Source organism: Eutrigla gurnardus, assembly GCF_963514095.1.
Source record: "Eutrigla gurnardus genome assembly, chromosome: 7".
Taxonomy (NCBI): Eukaryota; Metazoa; Chordata; class Actinopteri; order Perciformes; family Triglidae; genus Eutrigla; species Eutrigla gurnardus.
In genome coordinates this window covers 29,039,783-29,064,786 of record NC_139921.1, presented here as the reverse complement: position 1 = coordinate 29,064,786, position 25,004 = coordinate 29,039,783, and the positions used below count along the sequence as shown (strand labels likewise).

Here is a 25,004-nt window from a genome sequence, read left to right as displayed (position 1 = left end):
TTACAACATTAGTTACATAAGTTACTATTTTTCAGAACAGATTAAAAATAATTCACGAATTCATCTTTTTATCCTGTGACCTTTACATTAAATTTCCCCAAGTTTATTCTGAAAGGATAAAGCGGAAGTATTGTATCTAGCGTGACGCACATTCTGGCATACTCTTCTCTGATTGGCTGACGGCTTGACGCTGTACGTGCGTAGGCGCTTCCTCAACTTGACTAGCCGAACCAAGCAAAATAGAAGATGGTGAGTATGAAATGGCGAAAAGGCCACAATTTCCCACATTTGCTGCTCTTTTTTTCCTCGCGCGATGTTTTCCCAGACCAGTCGTCGACACAAGGAGGACGGACACGATGGTTTGAAGCGCGTACACACAGTCTCAAATTCATTTTTTTAAGGGAAGCTTCATTCCGAGATGGATCAACGATCACATGACAGCTGAGCAGTTTAGTCAACCCCCCAAAAAATGTCACTACAACAAGCTGCAGGCGCCCTTAAAGTCACTCTTTTCATGTGCATGGTGGTCTTCCAGCTTGCCACGTTTGTTCACCAGCCATTCTTGTGGCCTGTTTGATTGTTATGACGGCCTTTTTTTACTCTCCCCCCTTGTATGCTAGCTGAGCTAACAGGCTAACAGCTACTTTATCATTTGGGGACTTTCCTTTGCGGCAGTAATGACGTTCATAACTCCGTTATTAACTCGAACTGTAATTAATTTCTGACGTATGCCTGTTTTTACATAATTACAACCATACGTCACGCATTCTGTAATTAATTTATTCTTTCCGTCTATTTGTCCTACGGTTGTACAATAGTTTGGATGAAGAAACCGATTTAAACATCAACTTTAGGTGCAGTTTACACCTGTTTAGTTGGTTTATTATAACAAGAGGATAGGTTTGTGGAGTAAAAAAAGTAAAGTATTTAGCGGAGTAGACGGAAAATACAAATACTCTGGTAAAGTACAAGCACCTCTAGTTCATGTACATTATATCATACTGATTATATATTATTTTAATGATTTGTACTCACTCCACATGTACTTGATCATCGCCACTAACCATCTACCATTAACAGTCGATTCAACCACGTTTTTCTTTTCATATTTGTTTTTTTAATGATTAATATCTGTCTACTTAATCCATTCACTTTTTAATTTCTAATTTCAGTTTTCCCCCTCTTTTCTCTGTCTCTTTTTTCTTCTTTATATTTTGCACCTTTTGATCACGCCTCATGTCGTTCTCTCCACGCACCCCCCCGCCTTTCTCCCTATCTCACCCCCTGTCCTCCTCCCCCCACCCCTCATTGCCTGTCTCCAATCAACCAGGCTGGTCACCGGGTAAGTGTCACCCTTCGCTTCGTGTGGGCTTTCCCCCAGTTTGCTGCTCGTTCTTCTGCCCGCCACACTAACATGGGGTTTGGGCTTACACAGCTGTGAAGGTCTGCTGTTTCTACCCCGGCAGGCTATGATGCTTTTATTACGCCCACTCTCTGCTGTTCACCTGAACAATAATCACTTCTACGCCCCCAAAGTAGTCGAGAAATAAGTAAGAAATCAAGCTCCTGAATTAAGTTTCGTGGAAAGCCAGTGTGACGCAGATGGGCTTTAAGGTCATGTTGCTGACGCTGTTTAACAACTTAAAATTACTACTTACTAGTGTGACTCATCTATTTCCAGACAGGAAAGGTCTCCAACACTGGAAGTGTTTTATGAATTATTTGGTGAGGGAAAACCAACCAGTACCAAAACAGAGTTCACTGTTTTGGTTTAAGAGGGAAAGAGTGTGGTTATTTATGTGTTTCATGTTAAGTATGGACTTGTTGACTCCTTGTGCTTTGTGAAAACATAATTAGCTCACTCTCATGTCTGTTATTGGGTGTCTGAAATCCAGCTGTGCTGATTCAATCTGCATTTTTTTTCCCATCATGGGCTTTTTCTTTTAGATCATAGAAAAATTCCAGTTTGAATTCAGACACTTAATACCTCAGCTTGTTACTCACGTTCATCGCTTATTTACAAGTTTGAGCTTTATGAATTCAGCATGTTTATCCATCGTACTGAATCAATCTGAAGCAGCGTGTTGTTTGGATTCAATAACATAAAAAAACTGGACATTATTTTGCTGGTTTCAAACAAGATACAACTTGATAACTAACCGAAGAGTGCGGTGGTTTCCGGTGGATCCCGACCTGTGGCATCCTGCAGAGCTCTGTCCTCAGCCCACTTCCTTTTATTTCTAATGTTCAGATGTTACATCTCACACAGCATGACCTAACCTGTCTGTCTGCGTGTGTGTGTGATGTCATCAGTTGGTCCTGGTTTTAGGTGACCTGCACATTCCCCACCGGTGCAACACCCTGCCAGCCAAGTTCAAGAAGCTGTTGGTCCCGGGGAAGATCCAGCACATCCTCTGCACAGGGAACCTCTGCACCAAGGAGAGCTATGACTACCTGAAGACGCTCGCCGGGGACGTCCACATAGTCCGAGGGGACTTCGACGAGGTCAGTGTTCGTTTGTTGGAAACAACGAAAGAAAACGCAGCCATGTTCCTCACACCTCAAAATACTAGATGGAACCAGTTTCTTTCACCGTTTTCAGTTTCTCAAATATGGAAGTTTCCTGCGTTTCTCGGTTTTATATCATTGAGCTCAATATCTTTGCAGTAACCTTTTGAGAAACCTTATATTCTGACATCGTATAGACCAAACTATGAATCGATTTACGTAGAAAACAATCGGCAGATTAATCGATTATAAAAAATAATCATTAATTGCAGCCCTAGAAATAAATCAGTATGATGCAAATTTGAGATTTCAGCTTCTTGTTAAGCGGACTGGCCTACGTGTTGTTAACAATGTGAGTCGGGGGGCATGACGTTGTTCTTCAAAGTCCAGCAGAATTTTTTATTTTAGCAAATTTTGCAAATTAGTTTTAAACTCAGGATACAGATCGGTAAAAATACATTATTTATGTGGCTGATTAATTGCAAGAGGGAAGTTAAATTAATCTCTTGCTAGTTATAAAGACTATAATAAATTGCATGTCAGGAAATTGTAATTGCTCCCTTCTCATAAATTAAGTTTTACTTTGAAATCACCAGAGCTGATTTCACTGTTGAACCTGAATACATCACAGTTTTCAGGGTAGATCACTAAGAACAAGTATTTTTTTTCTCAGAATCTAAACTACCCGGAGCAGAAGGTGGTGACGGTGGGCCAGTTTAAAATCGGCCTCATCCACGGCCACCAGGTGATCCCCTGGGGCGACATGGCCAGCCTGGCGCTGCTCCAGAGGCAGCTGGATGTCGACATCCTCATCTCCGGGCACACGCACAAGTTTGAGGCGTTCGAGAACGAAAATAAGTTCTACATCAACCCGGGTTCGGCCACGGGAGCCTACAGCGCACTGGAAAGGTAGAGGAGCCGTTCGCCCTCCAATCTTCATTTTGCACTGATTATAAAAGAGCAGATTTCAGAATACTTCTACACGGTTTTACTTGAGTAAAAGATCTGAATACAGTCGTAGCGTTTAACAAGTTCGACAGCAACATTTTCTAGCCTTTAAACCCGTCTGTCTTCTCTCCTTTACAGCAACATCATCCCCTCTTTTGTATTAATGGACATCCAGGCGTCTACGGTGGTGACGTACGTTTATCAGCTGATCGGCGACGACGTCAAGGTGGAGAGAATTGAGTACAAGAAATCTTAAAAGGAGGGGCGAGGAAGATGATGGAGGAGGGAGAGTTGAGTTAGCGTGGCTCAGTGTGTCGTTTCATTCCTTCCCACCGGGGGGCAGCAGCTCCCCCTGCGGTCACCACAATGCTAATGCTGTAACAAACTGTTCAGTAACTTAACTCTAAAAAGAAATATGTATTATATTGTTTATAAGTCATCAGCATTTGCTTGTGTCCAAGCTGTCATCTGGTAACCGTAGAGAATGCAATAATGTCACATGTGTTTGTTATCAAAAGAAATATCTGGTGCCATTTTTTTCCTTATTCTTTTTCTTTTTTTTGTTGTTCGCCCTCGTCATTTCCTGTAACCAACAGGCCTTTAGCTTCATGTAGTCGGCCTTTTTTTCATTTCATTTTTCTCCCCCACACAATAAAGATCTAGTTTCACTCCATCGGTTGTTTGGTCTTTAATGTATTCTGATAGATAATGTGGTGGATGAAGAAGAGGAGTGTATATGAACTATTATCTGTCCTCGTGGTTCAATTTAGAGATTAAAATGTGTTTCTGGAGGTCTCTGAATGTTCTCCCAGCTCATCGTTAATAAATATGTGAACACCCCCTCACCATCTCTTTCCAAAACCATGAGTTTAAATCTGCTTCTGTAACGGCCTCCTCCCCCTTTCTACCATCGTAACCACAGAGGAAATGTCTGACGAGACGAGCTCATTCTCAGTGTTTAGAGATGAGGCCGATTCTGAGTCACGATGGTTTGTTATTTTTTTTAAAGTTGGCTCCCAGAAGATAAAAGCTTTGGGTAAAGTAACGCTGGTATACATGTGATGTGATGTCATCGCTCATATTTCATCAGAACTGAACACGTGATTTCCTGGAAAATTAAGCCTCCATGAAAGTTTCCTCCCGCTGCCACTGGGAGACGACAAACGGTTTGAGATTCCAGACTTCAAGTGTTCGTCGTTCATCCTCCTCCTCCTCCTGCTCCTCTTCCTCCGGCAGCCTGATCCTGTCTCCTAGCAACAAAGACATTCAGCCAACTAAACATTGTATAAAACATCTGTTTGATGAGACAAAACGCTGAAATATCTAGTACAATAAGATAAATATACTAAAATATGATAAACCTGTCAATGAAATGACTCTACAATTTGAAAAAAGAACATTTAATTTATTTGAAGCATTGATGTGTTGTCATTACTGAGGGGGGGGAAATGCTGAGTCACTCCTTGGACTTTTTCTCCTCATCTTTGGAGATTTTGTCTGTTTTGATGCCGATGTGTTGGGAAGCCTGCGACGTCAGTGGAAGCAGAGAAGTGTTACACAAAGATTTCCATGTTTCTTTAAGAAAAAAAAGGTGCGATATCTGAATTATTAATGTCAGAAAATTAAAATATGTTAAAGTGTAAACATAAGCCGTTTTAGAGTAGTGACGTATGTGTAATCTCCTTTAAAATCTTGTTTTTTTGCGTAGGAATGTGTGTCCCCTACCTGGGTTGTCTATTTGGGATCTTTGGAAGAAAGGATTTCCCAGGATTCCTTGCACCGGCGCTCATCTTCTCCATGCGTTTCACCCGGGAAGAAAGTTCTGTTTGACCCTCATCCGAGGTAACGGAGGTCACGGCAAGGTCGTCTCTTTCACGGCTGAAACCTAAACATCAAAAAAAAAAAAAAAAAAAATGTGTTTTGTTTTGCAAAATGCAGACAAACGGTACAGCAGAACCTAGATTCTAATAAAAGCAGAAGAAGAAATATAAATTAATTCTTCATCAGTTAATAAAAATAAGAACAGTGAGTGCAGAGAAAGATGAAAACAAGCATCTCTGTTGGTTTAAGTTCTACGTTGTCGGACGGAGAGAACAAGGAGGTTCTGGGTGGAGACTTTTGAGTGAATTCTGGGAGACAGATAAGGAACCAGAACCACAGATACCGAGCTGCTGTGTGTGTTAGCTAAGATAAGAGAGGGAATACAGGCTACTTCATAGTTCAGGGGTTAAAATAAAGACGTCATTAATACCCCTCCCTCACCTGCTCGTGTACACCCGTGCAGCACGTTCATGTAGTGGCGTGTGATGAGGTCATGGACATGCGCAGCGCTGTAGGATGCTGCGACGCCGTACAGATACTCCTTCTGAGCTGGTGTGAGTGCTGCATGCTGAGAGAGAGAGAGAGAGAGAGAGAGTATCTGCAGTGTTAACCTCAGTAGAGCTGTGTTAACTAGAGCTCAGCCTCCCTGTTTTAACCTCCGTTCATGTTGAAACGTTGTTTATGTGACTCCACCTTGTGAAAATCACCACGTTGTTTATTTGATCTAAAATGACTGTATCACTCTCATCAAATCCATTAGAATCCCATTGGCCAAACGTGCTCTGGCTCTGATTGGACCGTAACCAGGAAGCTTGTATGAGATACGATCCACAATTAAATGTAGAGACTTCCCAACACTCCCAGTATGTAGAATTTTGAACTGGAATTTGAGCTTGAAGGAGGATTTTAACAACGACTAAACAAACAATCTCACAATATTTCAAAAAATATAGCGATTTTGGTAAACATGGTAGAGGTTTATGTAAACTAGGTGGCCGATGTAACACTGGTGTACGGTCCTTTCACTGGAGAAAATAGAGCTTTACCTTCAGGAACGTGGTCGTGGTTTTGGGGACTCGTGTGCTCGTCAGATGTTGGAGTTCGGATCCGTCGACGTTCACACCGCCATCTTTTAAACAGCAGACATGGTGACAGGTGTTTGAGAGTGTTTGCTGAGTGCAACAATGAATGAATCCTATCAGATTGTCTCACAGTATCTGATGCTTTTCCCAAATATACAATTAGATGTTTAAGTTTAGAGTCGTTGCTGGTGAAGTTATCAGCGTTTTTTGTGTATTTTAGTCCACGTGAGCTGAAGGCTTGTATGTGGGTTGAGTTTCAGACTCAGCTTGTAATTAGGAAACCGCTCAGGTGTGACTCAGGTTCAGATTTCCCCTGAACTGATCCTCCTCACGTGTCCCCGTTCAGAAAACCTGATTCTCCTGTTTCAAAGTGGATACTTGAGATTACATCTCTGTTTGTTTAACGAGGAGATCTGACCCGAGGGGACGACCGGGAAACAGACACAAGACGGAGGATCTAACCGGCTGAATAAAAAGCTGAGGCGTTATTAGAGGTTTTTTTAGGATTTAAACTTACCCATAATGGATTCATGCATCGCAGCACTCCTGCAACAGACACAGTAACACACTCAAACACAGAATAAAAAAGAGAATATGTTGTCCTAACCCTAACCCATGCACTGAAATTAAAACGGCTACTTTACTTTGGCAGAGCCTCGTCCCGATGGATCCGGTGCACCGTCTGGCTTTCTGCAAACGTCACTTGTTTTTTCATGTCAGGAGGACACACAAAGACACAACCAGTTAAAGAGGATCTGCTGAGGTCGGTCCGCATAGTTAAAGTAAAGAGGTCGTCTGATCTCACTCTGGACTTTAAAGGCCAGTGGGTGTGTCCTTTCCCATAAAGCTCCTGTTTATTTGTCACACCAAAACAGAGAAAATAAACTATTGCAGTAAAATGTCCTGAACTAACCATAAAAAATACTTTTATATAGAGTCTGCCTTTGCATTTGCAGGTTGTTTTTTCTTTTTTTGCATGCAGTGACACACGTGCAAATCAGGTTTTTATTTTTATTTACTTATCTGCTTTATTCTGTGTTTCGCTCAAATGTGGATTTGGTTTCCGGAAATTCAAATTTCGGTTTGTTGGGATTTAAGGGAACATCCAGCTCTCAGATAATGTCACAGATGATAGACATCCACTCTGTTTCATGTCGGAGAGAAGGGGGATTTCCCAGATAAATTGTGGCGTTCTCTCTCCCAGAAAGCTTTGTGTTCTCTGAAGGGGGGGGGGGACATACCCACACACGTTCAAGGATGAACTTATTCTAATTTGATGGTCTGATGATCTATCTATCTATCTATCTATCTATCTATCTATCTATCTATCTATCTATCTATCTATCTATCTATCTATCTATCTATCTATCTATCTATCTAATGAATAGGATTCTGGTCTGATGAAGTCATGGATAAGGATTCATGTTTAATACATTATGAAACTGGAAATGTTCCAGTTTCACATTTGAACATTTGCTGTATTTCGTTTTCCAATAATCTTCCAGTGAGAGAACGTGCACACACAGTGAAGTGAAGTGAAGGTTTTTCCGATTACAAACACCTCATGACTCAGCAGAATGGCTCGCTCGTTTGATATCTAACAGAATAACTTCAGGCGCAGGTAAACAATGCCTCCCACTCACTTGCTATTACCTCATTCCAGGTCAAGTAAGTCATGTACATCATACGTGTATAACTATACAAAATCTAAGTTAAAACAACAACAAATATGTGTAGAAGAAGAATAAGTAGTGGTGGTGGTATCAGCTGCAGCACTGACTGATTGTGTTCTCCTCCTCTCCACTGATGGGCAGGAACCATTCAGTTAAAACTGAAAACGAAAGTATGGTGTTGATGAAGGGAAACCCCTTTCATCTCCCTCCACGGAGCTGCATATAAAAGCAGCAGCAGGCAGCAACAGCCATCACTTCACAACGTGAAACAGCTCAAACATGAAGAAGAATTCAGGACTAGCAGGAAAGAAGAATCCTTGGTTCAGCAATCGGAAAAAACTTTTACTGGAGGAGAACAACAATGACACACAAGGCGGTGAGACTCATTTATGATTCATCGCTTTTGCTTTGATTGCATAGTCAGAGGTGTGAAAAGTACAGAGGTGTTGTACTCAAGTAGAAGTACACACACTTGTGTTCAAAAAGTACTGAGGAAATTTCTACTGGCTGTTTTTTTGTTGCAAGGTCATAAAATAATAATCGATAATTCACCTTAATGCATTACAACTAAAGTAACGGAGTAGAAAGTACAGATATTTGTTTTAAAATGTAGGGAGGAAAAGTAAAAATAAACATTCATGTAAAGTACAAGATACCTGATAATAAGTACTTAAGTATCGGCTTCTTTTTATTTAGACTTTAACTATTATCTTCCATATCTAAGATCATGTGTCTTGTTATTTGAAATGAGGCCAAGTTGAATATATTGTAAATACTGTTGCTTATACGTGTGAGTGTGTGTGTGTGTGTGTGTGTGTGTGTGTGTGTGTGCGTGTGTGTGTGTGTGTGTGTGTGTGTGTGTGTGTGTGTGTGTGTGTGTGCGTGTGTGCGTGTGTGTGTGTGTGTGTGTGTGTGTGTGTGTGTGTGTGTGTGTGTGTGTGTGTGTGAAATATTGCCTTTTTTACATCATGGCCAGGGGACTACAGATGAAAACTAGCCTTCTGGCTAACTCTGGCTTTTTTAACCATGTGTAACCATGTGTTTTATGAAATTGCACTGTCCCCTTTCCAATAAACTAATTCTAATTCTAATATGTAAAAATAAGTCTATTAAAGCACGATTTAAAAAAAAAAAGACAAAACATTTATATTATATAAAATCTGTAAACAAAAAAGTCCTGAATTGGAGCAGTAGATACTGCAGTTGAAATCAAGCTTAGCATGTCGGGGGATTCCCATCAGCGTTGAGGCGTGTCGAGCTCGGAGCTACACACTGCAGGTGTGCGTTGCGTCACTCGTTCATGCAGACTTGTAATTGTTCTCTATTTTATTGAATCTCTTCCTCATCAGACTGAGAGCCAAAAAAAAGTGGAGCAGCCAACAACTCGATCGATGAACTACAGCTAAACAACACAAAACTGCAATTCTTTTTTAAAATTATGACAAAAACATTTGACAAAAGGGAAATATATTGCGCCATTGTTTTGATGCTGTTTTGATTTGCTTATTCCAAAAACAAAAAAAAATGTTTTTGTGTCAACAAAACGGCCAAAATGTAAAAATCCTTTGCATATAATTTTGAAAAGGTTGCTTGGCTACGCTTTTGTGCAGTTAAAATGTGCAAAAAATCAGCTCTTCATGTGTTTTTAACAATCTTGTAAATGAACTAAAGCGGTTAAAATGAATTGTAATGAAGTCAAAAGTGCAATACTGCCCTCTAGTGGCGTGGAAGTCAAACGCAAACTCCCCCAGTGCGTTAAAGGAGTCATCACCTGGTTTTATACGTATCCAGCCCCCCTTGGATCGCTTTGGATCAATTCGTAAAACTTATTAGAAAAAAAAAAAAAAAATTTAATCAAACATTGAGCTTGTTCTGACCCTTTTTCCTACCGCGATTTTATCACGCGAGATTACGCGCGAGGTTTTGACTGGTCCGGATGTGCATTGTATAATATGTAATGAGGCGCGCGTTGATTCGCCGCAGGAAGGACAGAGCCGGGGGGGGCTTGCCTGCATGCAGACTCCAAAACATAATGGCGGCGCTTCGGCGATTTCAGGTAGCGGACGGGGCGGGGTTGGGTGGTGAAAGAGGGGTGGGCTTATGCAAGTAGCCGCCACGGTGACGTCACCGAAGGCGCAGAATCAAAATCTCGTGCTTTAGGAATGCACACCCTTGTGTGCTATTCCTGTTCGGAAAAAGAGCAGAAGCGAAAAAACGGCGCCACTTTCAAATTCCAGCCTTTCAGGCAAGTTTCAACTGAGGTCAAACACAGATATGCATGTTTTAACAAGAGAAATTGCGATTTCCAGGTGATGACTCCTTTAAACACTCATAAAGCAGCGAGCGTCAGCAGAATTGTGACACATGTGCATAATATTACTTTTCATTTTAAGGTGAGCTTTACGGTGATTTAACCTAAAGAGGTGACATTGACTTGTTTCGTAGGGTACGACCTGGCCAGTACCAGGTGTGACGACGACCTTTCTGCTCAGAACACGGTGAACACCGATGAGGAACGACGCCTGCGGAGCATCGGACCATTCTCTCACCAGGAACTGGCTGAACTTCTGGGCGTGGCCCCCGATGCCGACACTGCCGAGGACGGATCTAGTTGCTCACCGAAGCAGCGAGATGCTCGCCTCATGCAAAGACATGTGACTCAGATCTTCCCCGAGCCGCCGGTCGACATGGACCAGGAGCTCCATCGCCACCTGATCAACGTGCAGGAAACAGTGTGCAAGGAGCTCGTGAGGCTCAGTCCCCTGCTGCAACCAATGGGGTTGATCGAATTGTACCACCGTCAGATGTTTGATCACCTCGATGGTCTACTGAGGAACATCAACTCCTCCAAGAGTTCCTTCATGCTGATAGATTGGGTCCTAAATACATATCTGAGGTATCTATCTCCACTTTTCACCTACTGTGTCTTTTATCTGCAGAGCGTACCGGCCCTTTAATTGAAGCAGTCGAATGCCCCTTGCTGATTGGCTCTTGGTGTAAAATAACGCCAAACACTTTTGTGGTCTCAAAAGTTGTATTGTGCAGGTTATATGAGGACATTATCTTATAATTAGCATTAATGGATGTCAAATTGCTTGCTAGAAGCTGGCTAGCTTTGTTAAGATCGGGTTGGTACAAAATACCTATGCTAATGTCACACCACAATTAGTTAGCTCCGTTAGCTTCGTTTCATCAAAGTCATAAATTACGTTAAAATAAGAATGATGAATTTAAGTTAATCGGAATTAAACCCAAATGCAAAGATGCAGATTTGACTGATACAAACAGGATAAAAAAGGTATCAGACCCCGTTACTGCATTAGGTTAGGGTTACCCTTCCTGTGTCTCTTTCAAATTAAAAGTCCTTAAATCAAGTTTTTTAACAATCCAATTCGAACTGGACTCACTTTCTGAATAATAGAATATGAGAAACTGACTTGAAACTGTATCTCATATTCTCTGACGCTGGCGTTTGCGTTACTTTTCCCAGTCACGACTTCCTCGCTCATCCCGACCTTCAAGAAATGGATCCCTTAAAGAAAGTCGACCTCCTGCTGTACACGGAGTGGGTCGAGAAAGCAGCGGTCAAACTGCTCGAACATGTGCGGGTAAGAATGCTAACCTCAATCGCTAACAAATCCACATTGTTTTCTTTTTCAGACATTGGGCCGTGCGTTAATCCAGAATTCTATTTATTTTGACGTTGACACTTTTTGATGTATTTCTGTCTCTTTGATCCACAGAAGGAGGTCAGAGGCTTTCTGGAGAAAATCCTGCAGATTGAGAAAGATGATGAACTATATGTAGACACTCTTCAGGTAATTGTCTTGATGTCTTAATGTCTTAAAATGTCTGCCTGTTAATTTCTTGTATAATAATATTGTTTTTTATTGCTGTTTCTCTTTAAGTGCATTGATGCCATGCACGACGTAGCGCAAAAAATCAGCCCCAGACTGTCTGAGCGCGTGCGGGAGGTTTGTTTCCAAGAGTTGCTGTGGTTTCTGAGGAGGTGAGAATACATTATTTTGATTTACGCACAGACTTCATGAACATATGCTTATAATAGATAAATGACCTCCGTACGTTGTTGTTGAGATAGCATTGGTTCTTTGGTTTGCAGGTACTCCGATAAGCAGACTCAACTGCTTCAGAAAAAAGTGGACACGCAAGAAACGACGCATTTCTTCAAGACCTTGAACAACTGCAAACACCTCAAGTGAGTTTTATTAACTCAGTTGGATTCAAACTCGTTATTGTTCGTTATCATTCAAAAAAACATTGAGTGGGCGACTTTGATGTTTATGATATTTCCTCTCAGGCAGTACGTCCAGAATGAAGCTGAAGACGTGAAAAAATACCATCTCAAGGAAGTCCTGAAGGATGCCGAGGTAACACTTGAAAACATGGAGGCTTTTACTCTGAAACTTCTGATGGAAATCGTAGCTGACGTCACAGAGGTAGCTGTTCAACACGATCGCAGATATTCTTTTCTTTCTTACATTTCAAATAGTGGAAACTAATATTACTGTTTTCTTAAATCACAGAAACACCTGAAGGAATACTTTAAATCGGACAACAAGGAATTCTTCCTCTTGATCGATGAAGTGAAGCATCATTTCTCCGAGCTGTCATGCTATCAGGATATACAAACGGTACGTTAAAAATCTGAATTTTAACCATCTTGAACCCTTTTTTCCCATTTAAATCTTTATTGGTAAAAGATTTGCAGCATGAAACAGTGATAGTGACAGTGAAAGTCAAAAAATGTATTTCTCCAATTTATATGGAAATTAGTTTGGTATGATGACCATTTTTTAAAAATGTTCCTATAATTTTTGCTTCTCTTACACTTAATATGTGCTGGTTTTTAATTAAGAAGATTTTTTCAATTATTATTTGCCATTGGTCTTCTACCAAACAAGACCAATTGCTAATGATGACAAACAATTCCTTGTAATATCTTTCGTTCTTTTTTTGTAAAGATTTGTTTAACTTTAAGATGCAGAATTTGCAGTGTAAATGCATATTTTCATAAAATTTCCATTTGTATACCTAAAATTCACAGTATTTAACCAATTATCTTCCCACACTTCCTTCAGAACATGCAGAAAAGTTAATGTATATGGTTTCTGAGTAAATAAAAAAAAATGCAGCATTTTTCCAGTGTCTCAACACGTTTGCGTGGCTTTGCTCTTGTCCTTCTTCTTGATTAAAACTAAACATTGTCGGTGTTTTGTTGTCTTTGTATCCATCAGAGGGTGATGGATGAGGCCTACAAGCTCATAGCTCACATTTACTTCAAACGTCTGATCCAAAGGAAGCAGAGCAAACTGAGGAGCCACTGGACATCCATCGAGGAAATGGTCACCGGAGATGCCGAGCTGCTTCATGCAACCATCTCAGACCTGGTGAGATCGGCGGTCTGCTTGTTCTCTCTTCTCGTTGATGCAGTTGATTCGTTAGCGGCCTGCTTTGAATCTAAACCCCCAACCCGTGTGTTTTGTGTTGTGTGTTGTGTGTTGTGTCAGGCTCCCGGCGTCGGGCAGTGGAACCTCATGCTGCTGAAAGTCGTAGAGCTGCTGGAGTGCGAATCCACCGATACAATGAAGATGACCGTCGGAAGCATGCAGCAGGAATGTTACGGTTGGAGGTAAATCATTCAGATGTTCATGACACACATCCGTGAACAATATTTCCAGTAATGTTGCTTTGGCTGAGTATGTTTAGAAGAACCGACCGATAATCGGAAACCCAAAGACTTCAAATCTGTTCTTTTAAATCCGTAAATAATTAAAAGCAGTGGGATTGTACTGTAGCAATTTGTCTATACGATGGAACCAGAATTAAAATCCATTATTGTATTGTTGGAATCCCCTCTGATAATGCCAACAAGCATGTGATAATGTGCAAACACACCATCTAGTGGCCAGTAAGGGAACTGCACCTCAGTAACTTCCTGATATTCTGTCTTCAGCGAGGACCTGGAGCTCCTGCCTGCACTGCTGCGATGGAAGGGTCTCTCCGGAAGGGAGGTTACGGAGGTGCTGAGTGTCCTGGAGGACCTCCCCGGCTATCAACGCAGACCCAGATCCGGATCTTGGCACTGTTGTCTGTGTCTGGGGTCATTTCTCGAATCTAAAGATAGAGACGAAGATGAAGCGAAGCTGACGTCTTACAGAAGGTTTCCTGTGTCAGTGTGAAAAACAGGAAAGTCAACAAATGCTGTATTTCAATGCAAGAAGAACACTAATATGCTATCTTATAACTGATAAAGATGCACTGTCGCTCCGTTATTAGGTTCGTATTTTTATACAATTTCTTAAATTATTTATTTATTTGTATGTGTCGATATTTAACTAAACTTCCCATTTTTCACTGCAATCAATCCCACGATATCAAACTTTACTGTAAACGGCAAACAGTCTTCTGATTAGTTACTTCACTGTGTTGGTTTACGGGTTTTAATTTCCTTTTTATTCGCCGTACAAAGTCATTTGTTTTGCTTCACTGTATCAGCTTATAGATCTGGTTTTAAAAACAACAAAACCATTTTCATTCTTCTGTCAAACAAAAGTGATGAATAAAATGATTCAATAAAAATGTGTTTTTCTAAATCTAATGTTGGTTGTGTTGTTCTTCATACCATGCAGACTAACATCAACGTACCAAAAATGGGACTTGGTGGGGAAAATGTTGCCATCAACACAGACACCACTGAACAAAAAAACAGATCCCAGACCAGTGGTTCTTAATCTGGTTATTGGGACCTCTTATCTCTTATAATCTTTTTATCACTTTTCTCTTTGGATACAGTATTCCCGTCAAACCTTCCTTAAACCGATCAAAACTCATGTCCCCATGGCCTTATTCAAATTGGGACCTTGTATTTACTTATCTGGTTTATTCTGTGTTTCAAATTCATGTTTGTAGCTTGCAATCATTCAAATTTGGATTTGGTTTCCTGAAATTCAAATTCAAGTTTAATTATGGTTATGATGAGTCAGCAGTTTGATGAAGAGTAATTACTTTGGTGTTATCTTAACTTTTTACTTTTACTTTGTCTTTCAAACTAATACTAATCGCCTAAAATTAATACTTATGATCAAATGACAATCCCACCGGCCACAGCTGTATGTTATTATTAGGGTGCTAACACAATAAAATAACAGTAATTGTATCATGTATTTATATAGCCAATACAATGTATACAATCTGAACAGCATATGACACCTTCTATCAACGTTACCATTGTGAGCATGCTAACATTAGCATTAAGCTCAAAGACCCACTGTTCCTAAGCACAGCCTCACAGAGAAGCTAGCATGGCTGTAGACTCTTCATCTTATTATATTTGAGCTAAGATTAGCATTTAGCTAAAGAACACAGCCTCACAGGGAAGCTAGCATGGCTGTAGACTCTTCATCTTATTATATTTGAGCTAAGATTAGCATTTAGCTAAAGAACACAGCCTCACAGAGAAGCTAGCATGGCTGTAGACTCTTCATCTTATTATATTTGAGCTAAGATTAGCATTTAGCTAAAGAACACAGCCTCACAGGGAAGCTAGCATCGCTGTAGACTCTTCATCTTATTATATTTGAGCTAAGATTAGCATTTAGCTAAGGAACACAGCCTCACAGGGAAGCTAGCATCGCTGTAGACTCTTCATCTTATTACATTTTAACATCACAATTTGCTATATCTATCTACTACAGTATTTTGATTTTTGCAGTATAATATTTACATATAGCCTATAGATATGTGAGCATGCTAATGCTAGCATTTAGCTCAACTGTTCCTAAGCACAGCCTCACAGAGAAGCTAGCATGGCTGTAGACTCTTCATCTTATTATATTTGAGCTAAGATTAGCATTTAGCTAAAGAACACAGCCTCACAGAGAAGCTAGCATGGCTGTAGACTCTTCATCTTATTATATTTGAGCTAAGATTAGCATTTAGCTAAAGAACACAGCCTCACAGAGAAGCTAGCATGGCTGTAGACTCTTCATCTTATTATATTTGAGCTAAGATTAGCATTTAGCTAAAGAACACAGCCTCACAGGGAAGCTAGCATCGCTGTAGACTCTTCATCTTATTATATTTGAGCTAAGATTAGCATTTAGCTAAGGAACACAGCCTCACAGGGAAGCTAGCATCGCTGTAGACTCTTCATCTTATTACATTTTAACATCACAATTTGCTATATCTATCTACTACAGTATTTTGATTTTTGCAGTATAATATTTACATATAGCCTATAGATATGTGAGCATGCTAATGCTAGCATTTAGCTCAACTGTTCCTAAGCACAGCCTCACAGAGAAGCTAGCATGACTGTAGACTCTTCATCTTGTTACATTTTAGCTGACGTTAACATTTACTGAGTCATGGAGAAGGACTTGATATTGTGAAACTGGAAATGTCCCAGTTTCACATTTGAATTTGCTCCGGATGTCTTTCGTTTTCCAATAATCTACCAGTGAGAGAAAGTACACACACACACACACACACACACACACACACACACACACACACACACACACACACACACACACACACACACACACACACACACACACACACACACATGTTGCAAGTGAAGGTGCATAGAAGAATACACGGAGTCGGGCTGTGTCTCATAGTCATCTGTATTGAACGAGTTAGCGCATAACAGGACTGACGCGTGACGACTGCCCGAGTCCATACACACACAAGCCCACTAGAGGGAGCTATCTATCTATCTATCTATCTATCTATCTATCTATCTATCTATCTATCTATCTATCTATCTATCTATCTATCTATCTATCTATCTATCTATCTATCTATCTATCTATCTATCTATCTATCTATCTAATGAATAGGATTCTGGTCTGATGAAGTCATGGATAAGGATTCATGTTTAATACATTATGAAACTGGAAATGTTCCAGTTTCACATTTGAACATTTGCTGTATTTCGTTTTCCAATAATCTTCCAGTGAGAGAACGTGCACACACAGTGAAGTGAAGTGAAGGTTTTTCCGATTACAAACACCTCATGACTCAGCAGAATGGCTCGCTCGTTTGATATCTAACAGAATAACTTCAGGCGCAGGTAAACAATGCCTCCCACTCACTTGCTATTACCTCATTCCAGGTCAAGTAAGTCATGTACGTCATACGTGTATAACTATACAAAATCTAAGTTAAAACAACAACAAATATGTGTAGAAGAAGAATAAGTAGTGGTGGTGGTATCAGCTGCAGCACTGACTGATTGTGTTCTCCTCCTCTCCACTGATGGGCAGGAACCATTCAGTTAAAACTGAAAACGAAAGTATGGTGTTGATGAAGGGAAACCCCTTTCATCTCCCTCCACGGAGCTGCATATAAAAGCAGCAGCAGGCAGCAACAGCTATCACTTCACAACGTGAAACAGCTCAAACATGAAGAAGAATTCAGGACTAGCAGGAAAGAAGAATCCTTGGTTCAGCAATCGGAAAAAACTTTTACTGGAGGAGAACAACAATGACACACAAGGCGGTGAGACTCATTTATGATTCATCGCTTTTGCTTTGATTGCATAGTCAGAGGTGTGAAAAGTACAGAGGTGTTGTACTCAAGTAGAAGTACACACACTTGTGTTCAAAAAGTACTGAGGAAATTTCTACTGGCTGTTTTTTTTTGTTGCAAGGTCATAAAATAATAATCGATAATTCACCTTAATGCATTACAACTAAAGTAACGGAGTAGAAAGTACAGATATTTGTTTTAAAATGTAGGGAGGAAAAGTAAAAATAAACATTCATGTAAAGTACAAGATGCCTGATAATAAGTACTTAAGTATCGGCTTCTTTTTATGTAGACTTTAACTATTATCTTCCATATCTAAGATCATGTGTCTTGTTATTTGAAATGAGGCCAAGTTGAATATATTGTAAATACTGTTGCTTATACGTGTGTGTGTGTGTGTGTGTGTGTGTGTGTGTGTGTGTGTGTGTGTGTGTGTGTGTGTGTGTGTGCGTGCGTGTGTGTGTGTGTGTGTGTGTGTGTGTGTGTGTGTGTGTGTGTGAAATATTGCCTTTTTTACATCATGGCCAGGGGACTACAGATGAAAACTAGCCTTCTGGCTAACTCTGGCTTTTTTAACCATGTGTAACCATGTGTTTTATGAAATTGCACTGTCCCCTTTTCAATAAACTAATTCTAATTCTAATATGTAAAAATAAGTTTATTAAAGCACGATTTAAAAAAAAAAGGACAAAACAATTATATTATATAAAATCTGTAAACAACAAAGTCATGAATTGGAGCAGTAGATACTGCAGTTGAAATCAAGCTTAGCATGTCGGGGGATTCCCATCAGCGTTAAACAAACAGAGCTGAATAACCTTGAGGCGTGTCGAGCTCGGAGCTACACACTGCAGGTGTGCGTTGCGTCACTCGTTCATGCAGACTTGTAATTGTTCTCTATTTTATTTAATCTCTTCCTCATCAGACTGAGAGCCAAAAAAAAGTGGAGCAGCCAACAACTCGATCGATGAACTATAGCTAAACAACCATAACTGCAATTCTTTTTTAAAATTATGACAAAAACATTTGACAAAAGGGAAATATATTGCGCCATTGTTTTGATGCTGTTTTGATTTGCTTATTCCAAAAACAAAAAAAAATGTTTTTGTGTCAACAAAACGGCCAAAATGTAAAAATCCTTTGCATATAATTTTGAAAAGGTTGCTTGGCTACGCTTTTGTGCAGTTAAAATGTGCAAAAAATCAGCTCTTCATGTGTTTTTAACAATCTTGTAAATGAACTAAAGCGGTTAAAATGAATTGTAATGAAGTCAAAAGTGCAATACTGCCCTCTAGTGGCGTGGAAGTCAAACGCAAACTCCCCCACTGCGTTAAACACTCATAAAGCAGCGAGCGTCAGCAGAATTGTGACACATGTGCATAATATTACTTTTCATTTTAAGGTGAGCTTTACGGTGATTTAACCTAAAGAGGTGACATTGACTTGTTTCGTAGGGTACGACCTGGCCAGTACCAGGTGTGACGACGACCTTTCTGCTCAGAACACGGTGAACACCGATGAGGAACGACGCCTGCGGAGCATCGGACCGTTCTCTCACCAGGAACTGGCTGAACTTCTGGGCGTGGCCCCCGATGCCGACACTGCCGAGGACGGATCTCGTAGCTCACCGAAGCAGCGAGATGCTCGCCTCATGCAAAGACATGTGACTCAGATCTTCCCCGAGCCGCCGACCGACATGGACCAGGAGCTCCATCGCCACCTGTTCAACGTGCAGGAAACAGTGTGCAAGGAGCTCGTGAGGCTTGGTCCCCTGCTGCAACCAATGGGGTTGATCGAATTGTACCACCGTCAGATGTTTGATCACCTCGATGGTCTACTGAGGAACATCAACTCCTCCAAGAGTTCCTTCATGCTGATAGATTGGGTCCTAAATACATATCTGAGGTATCTATCTCCACTTTTCACCTACTGTGTCTTTTATCTGCAGAGTGTACCGGCCCTTTAATTGAAGCAGTCGAATGCCCCTTGCTGATTGGCTCTTGGTGTAAAATAACGCCAAACACTTTTGTGGTCTCAAAAGTTGTATTGTGCAGGTTATATGAGGACATTATCTTATAATTAGCATTAATGGATGTCAAATTGCTTGCTAGAAGCTGGCTAGCTTTGTTAAGATCGGGTTGGTACAAAATATCTATGCTAATGTCACACCACAATTAGTTAGCTTCGTTAGCTTCGTTTCATCAAAGTAATAAATTACGTTAAAATAAGAATGATGAATTGAAGTTAATCGGAATTAAACCCAAATGCAAAGATGCAGATTTGACTGATACAAACAGGATAAAAAAGGTATCAGACCCCGTTACTGCATTAGGTTAGGGTTACCCTTCCTGTATCTCTTTCAAATTAAAAGTCCTTAAATCAAGTTTTTTAACAATCCAATTTGAACTGGAGTAATAGAATATGAGAAACTGACTTGAAACTGTATCTCATATTCTCTGACGCTGGCGTTTGCGTTACTTTTCCCAGTCACGACTTCCTCACTCATCCCACCCTTCAAGAAATGGATCCTTTAAAGAAAGTCGACCTCCTGCTGTACACAGAGTGGGTCGAGAAAGCAGCGGTCAAACTGCTCGAACATGTGCGGGTAAGAATGCTAACCTCAACCGCTAACAAATCCACATTGTTTTCTTTTTCAGACATTTGGCCGTGCGTTAATCCAGAATTCTATTTATTTTGACGTTGACACTTTTTGATGTATTTCTGTCTCTTTGATCCACAGAAGGAGGTCGGAGGCTTTCTGGACAAAATCCTGCAGATTGAGAAAGACGATGAACTATATGTAGACACTCTTCAGGTAATTGTCATGATGTCTTAATGTCTTAAAATGTCTGCCTGTTAATTTCTTGTATAATAATACTGTTTTTTATTGCTGTTTCTCTTTAAGTGCATTGATGCCATGCACAAAGTAGCGCAACAAATCAGCCCCAAACTGTCTGAGCGCGTGCGGGAGGTTTGTTTCCGAGAGTTGCTGTGGTTTCTGAGGAGGTGAGAAGAATACATTATTTTGATTTACGCACAGACTTCATGAACATATGCTTATAATAGATAAATGACCTCCGTACGTTGTTGTTGAGATATCATTGGTTCTTTGGTTTGCAGGTACTCTGATGAGCAGACTCAACTGCTTCAGAAAAAAGTGGACACGCAAGAAACGATGCCTTTCTTCAAGACCTTGAACAACTGCAAACACCTCAAGTGAGTTTTATTAACTCAGTTGGATTCAAACTCGTTATTGTTCGTTATCATTCAAAAAAACATTGAGTGGGCGACTTTGATGTTTATGATATTTCCTCTCAGGCAGTACGTCCAGAATGAAGCTGAAGACGTGAAAAAATACCATCTCAAGGAAGTCCTGAAGGATGCCGAGGCAACACTTGAAAACATGGAGGCTTTTACTCTGAAACTCCTGATGAAAATCGTAGCTGACGTCACAGAGGTAGCTGTTCAACACGATCGCAGATATTCTTTTCTTTCTTAGATTTTAAATAGTGGGAACTAATATTACTGTTTTCTTAAATCACAGAAACACCTGAAGGAATACTTTAAATCGGACAACAAGGAATTCTTCCTCTTGATCAACGAAGTGAAGCATAATTTCTCCGAGCTGTCATGCTATCAGGATATACAAACGGTACGTTAAAAATCTGAATTTTAACCATCTTGAACCTTTTTTTCCCATTTAAATCTTTATTGGTAAAAGATTTGCAGCATGAAACAGTGATAGTGACAGTGACAGTCAAAAAATGTATTACTCCGATTTATTTACATTTTCCAATAAATGTTGCTTCTCTTACTCTTAATATGTGAATATATCATATATCTATATATCTTAATATATAGAAGATTTTTTTCAATTATTATTTGCCATTGGTCTTTTATCAAATGAGACCAATGGCTAATGATGACAAACAATTCGTTGTAATAGCTTTCGTCCTTTCTATTAACCATATTTTTTTTGTAAAGATTTGTTTAACTTTAAGATGCAGAATTTGCAGTGTAAATGCATATTTTCATAAAATTTCCATTTGTATACCTAAAATTCACAGTATTTAACCAATTATCTTCCCACACTTCCTTCAGAACATGCAGAAAAGTTAATGTATATGGTTTCTGAGTAAATAAAAAAAAATGCAGCATTTTTCCAGTGTCTCAATACGTTTGCGTGGCTTTGCTCTTGTTCTTCTTCTTGATTAAAACTAAACATTGTCGGTGTTTTGTCGTCTTTGTGTCCATCAGAGCGTGATGGATGAGGCCTACAAGCTCATCGCTCACATTTACTTCAAACGTCTGATCCAAAGGAAGCAGAGCAAACTGAGGAGACACTGGACATCCATCGAGGAAATGGTCACCGGAGATGCCGAGCTGCTTCATGAAACCATCTCAGACCTGGTGAGATCGGCGGTCTGCTTGTTCTCGCTTCTCTTTGATGCCGTTGATTCGTTAGCGGCCTGCTTTGAATCTAAACCCCCAACCCGTGTGTTTTGTGTTGTGTGTTGTGTGTTGTGTCAGGCTCCCGGCGTCGGGCAGTGGAACCTCATGCTGCTGAAAGTCGTAGAGCTGCTGGAGTGCGAATCCACCGATACGATGAAGATGACCGTCGGAAGCATGCAGCAGGAATGTTACGGTTGGAGGTAAATCATTCAGATGTTCATGACGCACATCCGTGAACAATATTTCCAGTAATGTTGCTTTGGCTGAGTATGTTTAGAAGAACCGACCGATAATCGGAAACCCAAAGACTTCAAATCTGTTCTTTTAAATCCGTAAATAATTAAAAGCAGTGGGATTGTACTGTAGCAATTTGTCTATACGATGGAACCAGAATTAAAATCCATTGTTGTATTGTTGGAATCCCCTCTGATAATGCCAACAAGCATGTGGTAATGTGCAAACACACCATCTAGTGGCCCGTAAGGGAACTGCACCTCAGTAACTTCCTGATATTCTGTCTTCAGCGAGGACCTGGAGCTCCTGCCTGCACTGCTGCGATGGAAGGGTCTCTCCGGAAGGGAGGTTACGGAGGTGCTGAGTGTCCTGGAGGACCTCCCCGGCTATCAACGCAGACCCAGATCCGGATCTTGGCACTGTTGTCTGTGTCTGGGGTCATTTCTCAAATCTAAAGATAGAGACGAAGATGAAGCGAAGCTGACGTCTTACAGAAGGTTTCCTGTGTCAGTGTGAAAAACAGGAAAGTCAACAAATGCTGTATTTCAATGCAAGAAGAACACTAATATGCTATCTTATAACTGATAAAGATGCACTGTCGCTCCGTTATTAGGTTCGTATTTTTATACAATTTCTTAAATTATTTATTTATTTGTACGTGTCGATATTTAACGAAACTTCCCATTTTTCACTGCAATCAATCCCACGATATCAAACTTTACTGTAAACGGCAAACAGTCTTCTGATTAGTTACTTCACTGTGTTGGTTTACGGGTTTTAATTTCCTTTTTATTCGCCGTACAAAGTCATTTGTTTTGCTTCACTGTATCAGCTTATAGATCTGGTTTTAAAAACAACAAAACCATTTTCATTCTTCTGTCAAACAAAAGTGATGAATAAAATGATTCAATAAAAATGTGTTTTTCTAAATCTAATGTTGGTTGTGTTGTTCTTCATACCATGGAGACTAACATCAACGTACCAAAAATGGGACTTGGTGGGGAAAATGTTGCCATCAACACAGACACCACTGAACAAAATAACAGATCCCAGACCAGTGGTTCTTAATCTGGTTATTGGGACCTCTTATCTCTTATAATCTTTTTATCACTTTTCTCTTTGGATACAGTATTCCCGTCAAACCTTCCTTAAACCGATCAAAACTCATGTCCCCATGGCCTTATTCAAATTGGGACCTTGTATTTACTTATCTGGTTTATTCTGTGTTTCAAATTCATGTTTGTAGCTTGCAATCATTCAAATTTGGATTTGGTTTCCTGAAATTCAAATAGTTTTTTTTTACGTAACATAAATGCTTCCATGTTCATTAAAGTCAATTTCTGATGTTGGACTAAGTTTATTATGGTTATGATGAGTCAGCAGTTTGATGAAGAGTAATTACTTTGGTGTTATCTTAACTTTTTACTTTTACTTTGTCTTTCAAACTAATACTAATCGCCTAAAATTAATACTTACGACCAAATGACAATCCCACCGGCCACAGCTGTATGTTATTATTAGGGTGCTAACACAATAAAATAACAGTAATTGTATGTATTTATATAGCCAATACAATGTATACAATCTGTACAGCATATGACACCTTCTATCAACGTTACCATTGTGAGCATGCTAACATTAGCATTAAGCTCAAAGACCCACTGTCCCTAAGCACAGCCTCACAGAGAAGCTAGCATGACTGTTGCCTCTTCATCTTATTACATTTGAGCTAACATTAGCGTTTAGCTAAGGAACACAGCCTCACAGGGAAGCTAGCACCGTTGTAGACTCTTCATCTTATTACATTTTAACATCACAATTTGCTATATCTATCTATACAGTATTTTGATTTTTGCAGTATAATATTTACATATAGCCTATAGATATGTGAGCATGCTAATGCTAGCATTTAGCTCAACTGTTCCTAAGCACAGCCTCACAGAGAAGCTAGCATGACTGTAGACTCTTCATCTTGTTACATTTTAGCTGACGTTAATATTTACTGAGTCATGGAGAAGGACTTGATATTGTGAAACTGGAAATGTCCCAGTTTCACATTTGAATTTGCTCCGGATGTCTTTCGTTTTCCAATAATCTACCAGTGAGAGAAAGTACACACACACACACACACACACACACACACACACACACACACACACACACACACACACACACACATGTTGCAAGTGAAGGTGCATAGAAGAATACACGGAGTCGGGCTGTGTCTCATAGTCATCTGTATTGAACGAGTTAGCGCATAACAGGACTGACGCGTGACGACTGCCCGAGTCCATACACACACAAGCCCGCTAGAGGGAGCTGTCGGCTACCCTACAACATCTCCCTTCCTTTAGTATAACACAATACCAAACAATAACATGGATAGTATCAGTCTTTAGAACATTAGTGCTCATATCCACATATCAAAATACTGCAATAGAAATAGTGTATCAAGACGAGACAGTAAGTCAATAGGAACCAGGACCTTTGCAGAACTATAACCACAAAATAGCAGTATCAAAGCATGCACAAAACAACCGCATAAGAACATTCGAAGTGACCATCTTTTTTTTTTTTTTTTTTTGAAACAATAATCCACTGTCCCGCATGTGTGTGTGTGTGTGTGTGTGTGTGTGTGCGTGTGCCTGCGTGTGTGTGTGCGAGCGCGTGTCAGTCTCAGCTCAGTGTATGACCTAAAGGTCAAGTCTGTCCGGAGGCTTAATATGCCTCC

At 40.2% G+C, this 25,004-nt stretch overlaps 4 protein-coding genes across 6 annotated transcripts; 3 read left to right on the top strand and 1 right to left on the bottom strand.

Annotated features, from left to right (window-relative positions):
- Positions 1-174: 174 nt before the first annotated feature.
- vps29 (VPS29 retromer complex component) lies at positions 175-4,129 on the top strand. The gene is made up of 4 exons (XM_084013939.1): positions 175-249; positions 2,314-2,505; positions 3,182-3,417; positions 3,595-4,129. The coding sequence occupies exons 1-4, from the start codon at positions 247-249 to the stop codon at positions 3,710-3,712; spliced, it is 549 nt and encodes a 182-aa protein (XP_083870065.1). The 5' UTR covers positions 175-246; the 3' UTR covers positions 3,713-4,129.
- Positions 4,130-4,694: 565 nt separating this feature from the next.
- fam216a (family with sequence similarity 216 member A) lies at positions 4,695-7,098 on the bottom strand. 3 transcript variants are annotated; one of them, XM_084013859.1, is made up of 6 exons: positions 7,004-7,096; positions 6,877-6,905; positions 6,324-6,406; positions 5,719-5,845; positions 5,182-5,341; positions 4,696-4,981 (listed from the first exon to the last, which is right to left on the bottom strand). In XM_084013859.1, exons 1-6 carry the CDS (start codon positions 7,072-7,074, stop codon positions 4,888-4,890), a joined length of 564 nt encoding a protein of 187 aa, XP_083869985.1. In that variant the 5' UTR covers positions 7,075-7,096; the 3' UTR covers positions 4,696-4,887. The 3 variants fall into 3 exon arrangements, with proteins under 3 accessions (XP_083869987.1, XP_083869985.1, XP_083869986.1); XM_084013860.1 differs by having other exon boundaries at positions 4,918-5,031; XM_084013861.1 differs by lacking the exon at positions 6,324-6,406 and having other exon boundaries at positions 4,695-4,981; positions 7,004-7,098.
- Positions 7,099-8,300: 1,202 nt separating this feature from the next.
- LOC311015396 (exocyst complex component 3-like) lies at positions 8,301-14,619 on the top strand. The gene is made up of 11 exons (XM_084012617.1): positions 8,301-8,408; positions 10,478-10,928; positions 11,523-11,640; positions 11,776-11,850; positions 11,941-12,041; positions 12,153-12,248; positions 12,351-12,489; positions 12,577-12,684; positions 13,288-13,440; positions 13,561-13,682; positions 14,007-14,619. Exons 1-11 carry the CDS (start codon positions 8,312-8,314, stop codon positions 14,230-14,232), a joined length of 1,686 nt encoding a protein of 561 aa, XP_083868743.1. The 5' UTR covers positions 8,301-8,311; the 3' UTR covers positions 14,233-14,619.
- Positions 14,620-17,449: 2,830 nt separating this feature from the next.
- Positions 17,450-23,176, top strand: LOC311015397 (exocyst complex component 3-like). The gene is made up of 11 exons (XM_084012618.1): positions 17,450-17,557; positions 19,042-19,492; positions 20,075-20,192; positions 20,328-20,402; positions 20,493-20,593; positions 20,708-20,803; positions 20,906-21,044; positions 21,132-21,239; positions 21,845-21,997; positions 22,118-22,239; positions 22,564-23,176. Exons 1-11 carry the CDS (start codon positions 17,461-17,463, stop codon positions 22,787-22,789), a joined length of 1,686 nt encoding a protein of 561 aa, XP_083868744.1. The 5' UTR covers positions 17,450-17,460; the 3' UTR covers positions 22,790-23,176.
- The last annotated feature ends 1,828 nt before the right edge of the window (positions 23,177-25,004 follow it).